The sequence below is a fragment of the Magallana gigas genome, chromosome 2, assembly GCF_963853765.1.
Source record: "Magallana gigas chromosome 2, xbMagGiga1.1, whole genome shotgun sequence".
Lineage (NCBI taxonomy): Eukaryota > Metazoa > Mollusca > Bivalvia > Ostreida > Ostreidae > Magallana > Magallana gigas.
In genome coordinates, this window is record NC_088854.1 from 30,471,111 (window position 1) to 30,483,478 (window position 12,368).

At 31.9% G+C, this 12,368-nt stretch overlaps 1 protein-coding gene across 1 annotated transcript; it reads left to right on the top strand.

The window, feature by feature from the left end:
• The first annotated feature begins 322 nt into the window (after nucleotides 1-322).
• LOC105337256 (uncharacterized) lies at nucleotides 323-12,141 on the top strand. The gene is made up of 10 exons (XM_034446265.2): nucleotides 323-455; nucleotides 3,727-3,843; nucleotides 4,105-4,221; nucleotides 4,802-5,080; nucleotides 7,855-8,136; nucleotides 9,075-9,242; nucleotides 9,499-9,678; nucleotides 9,873-10,181; nucleotides 10,437-10,576; nucleotides 11,090-12,141. Exons 5-10 carry the CDS (start codon nucleotides 7,893-7,895, stop codon nucleotides 11,099-11,101), a joined length of 1,053 nt encoding a protein of 350 aa, XP_034302156.2. The 5' UTR covers nucleotides 323-455; nucleotides 3,727-3,843; nucleotides 4,105-4,221; nucleotides 4,802-5,080; nucleotides 7,855-7,892; the 3' UTR covers nucleotides 11,102-12,141.
• Nucleotides 12,142-12,368: the final 227 nt, after the last annotated feature.

Below are 12,368 nucleotides of genomic sequence, written 5' to 3' on the forward strand. Positions count from 1 at the left end.
CAAATGATCATCAATAGAGAATCTTCATTGTCACATAGTTACAGGACATTTTAAAAACAGAATTAAAATTTTATGTAAATTTAACACAATGCAAATTAGTTTCGGATAAATAACAAAACATTACAAACATAGCATTGGAACCTTTGGAAAATGCAAAATTTAAAAAAACTATGATTTGCATAAAACTTAAGTACACGTTGTTTGCTTCCATATGTCAGGAACGTTTTAAATTTATATTATCTAATTAACTCTGGAGCACGACTTGTATATATGAAATGTATTTATGTGATTTAATTTGCCTTTTTTCTTTTCTTTTGTACAGTTTGCTTATCAAACACGACAAGAGTGGTCCTTCACATACCACAGAGATCTTTCATTTACTAACATCACTTGCACCGCTGTGGGCTACAGAAACCAGACCGTGTCAAAGACACGGCAATTTGGAGATATATATTGTAAGTGTCCCAACATAGATTTAAAACACTATACCATTTTTTCTCTGCTTTGATATCTTTTCCTTTTATTTTTGAGCATGTGCATCAGATGATTTTTAAGGTTTTGTTTATCTATTACATAAGCCAATTAAAAGATAGAGAAAATTGAAGCATCTGCGATGCATAAAGCTCTTTTTATTAGGGCCCTGCTCTGCTCTGCTGATCAGTCCCTGCGTCATTCCGACCATCTGCGAAATCTATCTTCTCTCCCCTTTGCCTGATCGTGCTCATGCTTTACACACAGAGTGCCTTTAGGTGAGGAGAATGCAGTGTTGCAACCACTATTGAAATAAAACCACTATTGAAATAAATTATTTCAATAGTGGTTGGGAATGCATTTCATTAGAAAAATCACTTTGCAACCACTATTGAAATAAAACCACTATTGCAATAAATTATTTCAATACTGGTTTGGAATGTATTTCATCTGAAGAATCACTTTACAACAACTACTGAATACAACCACTACTAAAATAAAATATTTAAATAGTACGTATTCCGGGATGTATTCCATTTTGAAAATCAATTTACAGACACTGTTGAAGTACAACTACAATTAAAATTATTTTTTCAATCGTAGCATAGAAGAATTTTTTTAATTAATTTTTCTTTGAAAATTTACATTTTTTCTTTACATTTCTCTTTCTACAAACATATAATGTCCTATGATATTGTATATTATTTGCACAATTTTGAACACATTGTAAATTGCCGGAACCTCTATTCAAACCCCCTGTATATTGAATAATTATTTATTGATAAATATTATTATAAATATCATTATCAATATGAATCATTTCAAAAGGGGTTGGGGGTTACTTCTCTACGACCACTATTGAAATATATTATTTCAATAGTGGTTAAGGATGCGATTCATTTCAACCACTATTGAAATAATTTATTTCAATAGTGGTTGGGGATACCTTTTATTTCAACCACTATTGAAATAAAGTATTTCAATAGTGGTTGATGATGCATTTCAGTTTTATGTCTATTATTATGTCTGTTTGTAACATTTCCTTTCTGCTAGGGGAGTTTCTTAAGAAAAAAGGTATGTCTTATGAGATGATGAATTCCTCTTTGAATATGATGTTCTTTGATTTACCTCTATATGGTCATGTTTCCCATACCCCCTGTCATCTGGAACCGAAAGTGTTATGCACAGTCGGTATAATAGACATTAAAATAACATCTTACCACTATTAAAATATTTTATTTCAATAATGGTTGTAATGAACCGCATCCTTGACCACAATTGAAATAAATTAGTTCAGTAGTGGTTGTAATGAAATGCATACCGAACCACAAGTGAAATAATTTATTTCAATAGTGGTTATAACGAAACGCATACCCAATCATTATTGAAATAATTTATTTCAATAGTGGTTAAAATGAAACGCATACCCAACCACTATTGAAATAATTTATCTTAATAGTGATATTCATTACCACATAAATCTATAATGATATATAAGCTATAAATCATTCTTTAATATACAGGGGTTTTGAATAGAAGTTCTGGCAATTTACAACGTTTTCTTCTAGTACAAATAATTTATAATTTCCATAAAACATGATATATCTATAGAAAGAGAAAGGTAAAGAATAAATATGAAAACAATTCTACATGTTAATCTGCGAGGATTGGTCATTTCTGCACAACAGTGAAAATCCTTATATGTATAAGTACATTTATATCATAGTCTTTACCATAAAATATGCAAGTCTTTAGTACCTTAATTGTGTATTTGAATTGTTTGCTAAATAAAAACAAATGTATATGCATGTTTATCTGCGAGAATTGGTTTAACTTATTTACTTTTACACAGCAGAAATAATTGTACCATAATTGTGTATTTGATATTATTCGTTAGATTTCTTGCATTTCAAAATAGTTTGCAAATATGATATACAACTTCTTTCTTTCCAAATGTGTTACATAATAGTGGTCACATAGTTATATGTATAAGTAATTCATTCCCATCCACAATTAAAAAAAATTAATAGTAGTTGAACTTTAATGGTGTCTGTAAAGTAGTAACTGTTCTTATCATGAAATACATCCCAAACCTCTATAAAATCATTACTTCAATAGTGGTCGTATTTCAATATTGGTTGCAAAGTGATTTTTCTAATGAAATACGTCCCCAACCACTATTGAAATAATTTATTTCAATAGTGGTTTTATTTCAATAATGGTTGCAAGGTGATTTTTCTACTGAAATACATTCCCAACGACTATTGAAATAAATTATTTCAATAGTGGTGTTATTTCAATAGTGGTTGCAACAAGTGACAATGCAGTGACCTTGAACTGTGTTTTTAGGTGCAAGGGTATGGTCAAAGTAGAATAACAATGTATACGAAAAATCCTTAGCAGAAACATATCTTCTCTAGCTGACCCAATCTGGCTCATTTTTCATTTTCAGATTGACTATTGTCAAAGAGTGTACTGACCTTGAATGGTGTTCATAGGTTAAGGTCATATAGGACCACGCAAAATCGTTTTTTTTTCATAGCATATACATGTATACTCTCCATTTAGCCATATATGGCTCATAATTCACATAAATAGAGCTTTAGAGTAGATGGCATGCAATGACTCCAACCAAGTTTTAAGGTTAAAAGTAATGACCATAGCAGAACTACATGAAAAATCTTTGTCCAGAGCATACCTTTTTTCCCCTCAGTCTAACCCGGCTCATAATTCACCGACAAGATTACTTTGGTCTTGGAATGTGCAGTGATCTTGAATGGTGTTTGAAGGTCAAGGTCACATAAAGAATCTAAAAATCCTTTTGGTTAATACTTCATAAACAGAGCTTTTAGATTAATGGTTTGTAGATACTTTGAAGAAAACAATGTGAAGATTATACCATATCTCTTTTTTAAAAATTTTTTTTACCATATATTTTTTTCCATTTGCTTAATTTTGCTCAGATTGGACAAAATGCCAGTATGGGATTGGTAATGTGATAAATTAAAAAGTTTTTGCCAGCTGGAAAATTTCTAAGTTATAAGTCAAGTTCAGAACAAAATTCTATGAAATTGCCTTTCATCCTATTGTTAATAGTAAAACCAGGGTCATACGAGATGGTCACGATCTCAATGATGTCCACTTCTTGTCATTTAAATATATCTTGTATTTGTGTTCCTGTGATGTCTGTGATGTAAGGATTTAAGTACGCATCAGCAACTAGATAACCAATCTGCTTCTTCTTTTATAACCAAGATGTCCCAGAGTTGGTTATACGAGGAAAAACTGTTCTCGAGGAAGGGGAGACTCTTAACTTAACATGCCAGGTGGTAGCAGCTAATCCAAAGGCTAGCGCAACATGGACCGGAACGGGTATTTATGAATTATTTTTTCGCGTGGAAGTTTTACTTTAAGCATTGCCTTTACGAAGTCAAATCTACATACCTTAATCTATGAAACGGGCTTAGACATAGACAACTAACTACGTTCATTAAAAATATCATAGTTGTGCTGCGATAGTCTTTGATTACATCTGACAAAATTAATAAAGATTTTACTTTTAAAATATGTTGCATAATTACAATTCGAGACTGTTTTACCCATGAATCTAAGATGAATAAATAAATTGTATAGCTAGTGGAGTTACGGAGATATCAAACATTCAGAGGAGACAAGACGGAGAGGAATTTACATGTAGTGCCGCGAACAATGTCGGATCATCAAGAAAAGCTGTACGAATAACTGTGCATTGTATGTATTTGACTCTCTTATCTATGTCATCCTTTTTTCCACTCGATCTCTCTTTCTATTTTATGATCATTTTGCAAAACATTATTTTACAATCGTAAAGTTTGTTATCATCAAATTCACGCTGAAGGAAACAACGAGACGGAGAAAATCTTTTAAGTGTAAAAGAACCTTTTTTACTCTAGAGATGATTAAATGAAAAGTTACCAACTTCTTTTAAAACACGGATGAAGATCCCGAAATCTGTTGTTCGTTATATAATATAACATATTTACATCCACAAGGTATGATTTACCCTATTTACTTCTTACGGGAATTGATTGTTATTCATAGCTCTGTAGAAACTGACAGGACTGAAATCTACACTTCCCGTTTATCAATTAGTCAAAACCTTCATCGATCGATGAAAAGTCATGGACTGCACAAATTAATCAAGATGATATCAGACTAAAGTTTTCTTTTTAGAAGATATAACGTCAGTTATGTATTTTTTTCTGTAAACGTCGCCACCTTCATGAACCGCATTAATCACCAAACAAGCATTTTATCGTTTTACTTGAAATACCCTGCTTTTGTGTCTCAGACGGTCCATATTTCTCCCTCGCTTCAAACGTTTTGGGAAGAAAAGGAACCAGTGTATCAATTGTTGCGACTGTGTCGGCGAATCCAGCTCCTACAAGACTGAACTGGAAAAAGGCTGGAAACGATACCGTATTGTCTACAAGCAGAATACTTCTCATTGAAAATGCTACAAAAGAGGATGCTGGGGATTATATATTGGAAGCAACTAGGGTCAGGCAACGAGCAAACAACATCACAGAAGACATCACGAAGAATGTATCTGTACATCTAGAAATCAGATGTGAGTTCATCATAATACTGTGATTTCTTTAATATTCGATGGCATAAATTGTTATGGATTAAGAAAATTTCACTGTTTTAATTGTGCACTGTATTCGTTGCCAATGAACCTATTTATACAATACGGTATTGTGATAGAAATTGCACTTAAGTGATATTATGTTTTCATGGATCATGTCATAAACGAAATCAACAAAAATTAGTTTAAAAAAAATATTAAAAAAAACACTTAGTACATGTTCAGGGTGTATCAATACTATTTTCTATATTGACTGTTTACATTGTCATCTGACATGTTAAAATATCAAGACAGGTGTTATAAAAACAACAAAACTAGAAGGGAAAAAAACTACAAAACCATGGACACAAAAATTGAGTTATTAAATCCTGTCAGTTGTCATTCACAGTAACAGAAGAATAAAATTGTTTCCATTTAAATTTAAAAAGTAAATTAAAATACACTGGGGCCATATCAACCACCTGAACAATACAGCCCATCGCCCTGATCAATTTTGATTTACGATATCAAATACAAAATCCACACTTTACTTTCTTTTTTTAAACAGCATAATAAATACATATATAACAGCGCACTGTTAAAGGACGCTATGTTTTATGTCCTTGTAACAGAAATCAGAGCAGCTTGACATATCTTAAACAGAAATATGCCTCCGTTACCGCCTAGGAAAAACAAAGATTAAAAATCTCTACCGGTATATTTTGTGTCCAAACACTATGAAACCTGCAATTCCGAGCAGTTGCGACGCAAACAAACTGAATGGTCGACTCTTTTTAACAAGTATTCTTGTTAATTTGCAACTTTTTATGAAATTTTCCAATACAATTATCTGAAATTGACTTGCTTGTGAGATTAAACTGAACTTCAAAATTTTAAAACTCTAGTTTCAATGGCTATTGTTATGCATACAAATGTTACTAACTACACGAAACGAAACTTCCGTTTCGATTCACACAATTTTTTTTTTTTACATTTTTCTGTGTTAAAATTGAGCTACATTATTTTTATCAGTTTTGAGAATATCTCTATCTATTCCTCCGAAAAATATCAACCCCTAAAGTGAATTATATCGATACAGCCACTAAACGATCTGTGAAAATTTTCGACAGAAGAAAAAGGTCCGATAGCTTTAACTTCAACGCACTAGGAACTGACAAAATAGTTTTGCATGGTAGAACAACGGTCACTTCAAATCAATTCAAGTTTATCATTTTCACAACCAGTAGATATACCTGTCAATTTTATGTCCTGTTTGCTAACAACAATGGAAGAAGACTCGTTATAATAATACATCACCGGATAGCGCTAATGAGATTCAAAGGAGAAATCTAGAAAGACGGTCAACTCTTTAAAATGAAAATATTGTTCTCCAGTTTTGAACACTTACCTTTTTCGGATCGAAAGTATTTACAGTATAATATAAAAAAGCTCAACATGTACACTTTATTAATGAAAAGTATATGTGAAATTGAAAATAAAGGTCTTGCGCCAGCTCACTATCACAGCCAACTCTGCTATATGAATTAAAGGTAGGAAAGTAACTTTATACTTTCTTTCTGACGTTTTGTCCAATTTTTTTTAGGGTAAGTAAACCCCCTTTTCGCTCTATTAAAAACGATACACTTTTTGTCTCGTAGCTTGGTAATGCACTCTAGATTTATGCATTCAAAATATAGTATTTTATTATTTCTATTATCAGACACATATCATCGTCTATAAAAGGAGGTGCCGACTTCTATCGATTGAGTATTCTCTGAACGAAACACTCGTTGAATTGCTCCGATTTGCCAATTAAATTATATCATTGTCTGTATCAGTAGATGCAGGAAAAGAATAAAGGATTTCCCCTCTGTGTGCAACATGAAAAGAAGGCGATGCGAATAAAAAATAACTTTATAAAAATATGAAAGAGCACATTCAAAGTTTTGTTAATTATAGTTGCATGCCTGGAACTACCGGAAAGAATCTAATCAAGAAATCGGCCGCCTTCCCACCCCGGGAAAATTCAAACTACAACACATGCACGGCAAACAAAATAGCCTTTTGACACCCCTCCGAAAAAAACCCCCAGAAAAGTGAGTATATAGTGCACCTGAATTTGAATTTCCGCGCACCTTTTAAATTCTACCTGAAATTCAAGCGGTTATAAGTTTGTAGGTGGGAACATGTTCTTGTAGACCATGCATTATACCTTAATGTCTTCTGCTCTCGATGATGTGTGGTCATTGCTCTTGGCCACATGGGCAGCGAGGTCAACCGTGCAGTGAGCTATTATTATGGACATAAACCATTGACCATATGATCCAATGAATTTTAGACTGAACCGGTCTTAAACATAACAAAGTAAAACGCAACATAAACTGTTATCCATTCAAAGAGGTAAACGTCTATAATTAGGATAACTCTGCTTAGAGTTCCGGTTGCAAGGTTTTTTGATATATTTTTTAAAAAGATTTACCTGCATTTATTCCTATGTAGTAATTCAAAAGCATTGAACCACACCCTAACCCGCTAAGTATTCTCAAAAAGAACATTAACATCAATTAAAAATAGGTTTATTGTTTCACATTCATGTAATAATCAAAATTCAGATGTTATTGATACATAATTTTCACTCAAACACCGCACTTGTAAATATATATAAGAAACTCTCGTTATATTGTGAAGTGGAGTGAATTTTTATCACCAACACCAATTTAACTTCGAGGACTATTCCTATTTTTAATGTTTATTTTCATTGGTTTCCTACTACATAGATGGGCCAGCCTCTGCACGCATTTCTCCCAACATAACGATGCTAGAGCTTGACATTGGATCATCTGTTCCCCACATCGTATGTACTGCAGACTGTATTCCAACTTGTGATTTTAAATGGACACAACACTATAGAAACACACAGAGACATAGATCAGTAACTGCGAACCTGGACCTTGGCAAAGCTACTACAGAAGTCATTGGTGACCACACATGTGAAGCTTACAACTACATAGGAGGACAGAAATACTCAGCCACAGTCACCTTTCAGTTACGAGTACAATGTAAGAACTATAAATTTAGACGTTCTTCCCTTTTACAACAAATGCGTTGAAATATAAAATGAGGCATTAACTATTTACGGATGATTCTTTCATACGCACTTCGAAATATATACGCATACTTCTCATGCCCTCACTGATACTTCTAATAACACCAGAGATAATCATAATTTAATTCATGCAGTTTTTCTTCTAACCTTTCTTGTGAAAAAAGAATAAGGGTTATTAGAAATGGGGATCAACTATTTTTATTAAAGGGGCATGGTCACGATTTTGGTCAAAAAAATATTTTTCGATTTTTATATTTACAATGCTTCAGAAAGGCATTTTTAACAGGCAACTGAAATTTGAGTGTCATTTGTTGAGTCATAAGCGAGTTACAGAGCTTGAGATTCTTCGTTATGTAAACAAAGCGTTTGTTTACATTTTGAATGTTGAAGTAAAAATATCAGTTTCGAACCTAAAACGAATATGTTAAACGTTAGGAACTGTTTATCTATGCTTAAAATAAATAAAAAGATAGACAAATAAGCTGGAAAAAGATTTTTTTTTACTGGCATAATGAACCTATGTAAACAAATACAGGGCACGAGCCTTGTTTACATGACAAAGAATTGTGAGCCCTGTTTCTTGCTTATAACTCTACGAATGACTCTTGAATTCTTTTTGATCATTAGAAATGCATTTCTAAAGCATTGTAAATAATAAAAACATAAAAATAAAATTTGACCAAAATCGTGACCATGCCCCTTTAAAATGGCATCGTAAATAGTGAACTTTTTCAGGAACACCTACATGTATAAACATCATGTTGTTACATGTAAAAAATATCACCAATCTAAAACTATTGCTGATGATTGCTTGAATAGTAAATGTGTTGAATATCTTTTTCGAAAATGTTTTGTAACGTGATTTTTTGTAATTTGTTTTGGATTATGAAGATGCTCCCATGGTACAGGCAGTATCAATCAAACAGCTTTCAAACATCCCATTCGATGAAATTGGCATTATTAGAATCACCGCCGTAATAAGAGCTTATCCCGCGACAACGGCGGTGACATGGGGCATCAAGAACCATCGATTTACCAACCCGTTTAAGCCATTAACTGGTAGGTGTTTAGCTTATTTATACGTTTAAGTATTCTTTGGTATCCGTTCGAGTTATTCCAGAATTCGTGATGTTTAATGTTACGTTCATTTTTAAATACTTTTTTTTGAAACAAAAAATGTAGATATTGCATTATTTATTCTTTGTATATATAGATTTATTAAGGTAATCTTTTATTTTTTGTTCATAAAACATTTGTAATTGCATTGCAACCTTATCATGGTCTGCATTGCCTTAAAATCTTTGTTTGTTGATAGATGATTCCCGATACTACGGTAACAGAACTAATGACTGCTCTTATGACTGTGAAAGCACGGAAGTTCTCATCCTTAATCCCCCGTCTTGCACAGACACAGGAAACAAATATTCGGTATATGCAGCGAACGAGAAAGGAAACTCCAGTGTAAAGACAACATTGAACAGAGTTACTATCACATGTGAGCTTTGATGTGTTTCTACTTTTATTACCAAGTTACCTATCATACTACCTCTGATGATTTAAATTTAAAATGTTTTGGATCAAGTTTTAGTTTATGTGCATGAAAGTATATGTCAAGCCTTATGAATTAATACTATATGTAAACAATATTTTATCGAATTATAAAAGGCATCAATGATCTGTTACTTTCAGGTATTCCTCGTCGGGTGTATTATAGTTTCACACATCTGAAATGTGAAGGCGAGGAACTAGATATGACCGCTTCATTTGTCTCAGTTCCCGGACCATTTATAACATGGTACAAACAGCCAGACATTAAAAATTACGTCTATTATGAAGATTTCCGAGGAAATTGGAATACCTCATATTACACATCGCGATACCACGTTCAGATTGTTACTTCTTCAACGTTCGGAACATACATGGTTGGAGCTGAGAATAGCAAAGGTGTTTCAAACTTGATGGTTCTTGTCCAAATTAACAGGAAACCTAATTGCACAGGTAATGGAAAATCAATATCACTACTCTATATACTAATATATATACATTCACTTTGTCTTGATTATTTTTGTTGAAAATAATATTTTTTTAAGTCATTGATACCTTCACAAAGACAGGTAATTTTTTTTAAAAAGATCATTATTTTGATCTATAAGAGATACAAATAGATTTATCATTGAGTGTTTTTTAAGTAAACATTCCCTTCTTCTTGAAGCGTGAATATACAAATTTCTTAACTTCTGAAATGTTTTGTAGAGATAAGTAGTAGTACTTCTACAACAAGTAGTACAACAATTGCTTTAAGAAGTGACGCGTCTAACCTCAGACTATCATACAGGGGGAAAATTGTGACAAGAATTTTACTGTATGTTGTTACATGCATGGTTTTAGTACAGGTAGGCCTTACACATCATTATCATTTATGAACTTTTCACAAATATTTAATGCATGCTGTCGAAAGAGAAATATTGAAATGTTTAATTTTGCAACGTTGAAGATGACAATTTAAAGAACAATCGTTGGCCACACTGCAAATCTTAGATATTAAATAGGTCTTAGCTTTCACGTCTTAACGATTTTTTTTTAAGTTCCATGTGCATGTGCAGTTTGATTAGTCAATACTTGTAAATGTAGTTGTAATTAGATTTTATTGCTTTTTTGTACGGAAATATATCAGACTATTGAGTTCCTTTGCAGAAAAAGCTTGTAATAAGGAATTCAAAGACATCCTGATATAAAATAATGTTTTCCAATAAAAACGCATTTTCCTTTTGAAAAAACTTTCAATTAATTCAATGATAAGCAGATAATAACTAATTATCATCAAGCGAAATTTAAATTTAAATTGAATTAAGTCTTGAACTTGTTTGAATTCCTATTTCAATTTTCATTGCTAATTTTTATTTTAGGTATGGTACTAGACAATTCGGCACAATCAGAGAACTTCGAAGGAACAAATGAAGAATAATTGATGCATTTTGTAAAAAATTTAGAATGATTTTTGTGAGCTTAAAACTAAATGTGTTTCGCTTTCAGATCAAAATTCAATACACGTCACAATCATAGATGAACATTGAATGAAAGTAAAGAAATTACCCAATGGTCAACGAGTACCTATAATAGTAATAAAAAAATTTCCCATTCATCACTTGAATTTTTGAACTTGAGAAATCAAATTTTAATTCGTAAAAGATATAATTCTTATACTGAAAAAAATTTCAAAAGGCCCAAGCTTTTTATATTTTCCTACGCCTTTAAATGATGTCACAGCTTAATTCTTAACTTCATTAACTAGTTTAAATACTTTTAAGTCATACTTAACAATTACAGAATTTTAGTAATATTCATCTCACTTTCATAGTTATTAATGCAAATATAGTCTTAATCTCTAAGTCACCTGACATAACTTCTTCCTTATGTGAAATAGAATAATACCATCTATACTATTATATTAAAAAAATATACTCTAATTTTTTGGGCTTTGATAGAGTGCTGTCTTTTGTCATATTTCTTAAACATCATTGATACTTAAAGATTACCAATTTGTTTTTATTTTTTCTCAGTCAAGCTTTGCTAATTAATAATCAACGTAATTTTTTTTTAAAAATCCAGAAATCATCTGAATCTTGCGCATGCACATTACATTCACTCTAAATCACGGGAGGATCTCAGTTTATGTTTCCACAATATCAGATTTGCATGAATAAACTCAGAAACGACAATACAAGTACGTATAAATTTTCATTGAGAATTCGCCATATATTCTGTTCATCAAAGAAAATACGGGAGAAAACTCTAACTCAGTGCATTTACTATGAAAAATCCCGAGAGTTCCGAATGTCAATATGGCGTAAAATTAAAATGTTGGTGAAAAAGTGTTGAATTCTTCCAGTCCATGATTGTTCATTAATATGAATTTATTTTTTTTGGTGAAAGGTATTATCTGCCTCAAAATGATTTGTTTTAAGGAGGCCGACTTTGGTTTGCATTGCGCAGGTTTTTGCGCATTCTAATAAAATACAGTTGATTTATACTTCTTATAAATTTTTTTCGATATTATTTATAAAATCGAACGCAATAAACAAAATACAGATAAAAATATTAAGATTTTTAAAGGAAATTTTTTTTTTAACACGATTTTTACGTTGTGGGTTAGGGGAGCATTGCCATTGCGCTTTTATGACGTTA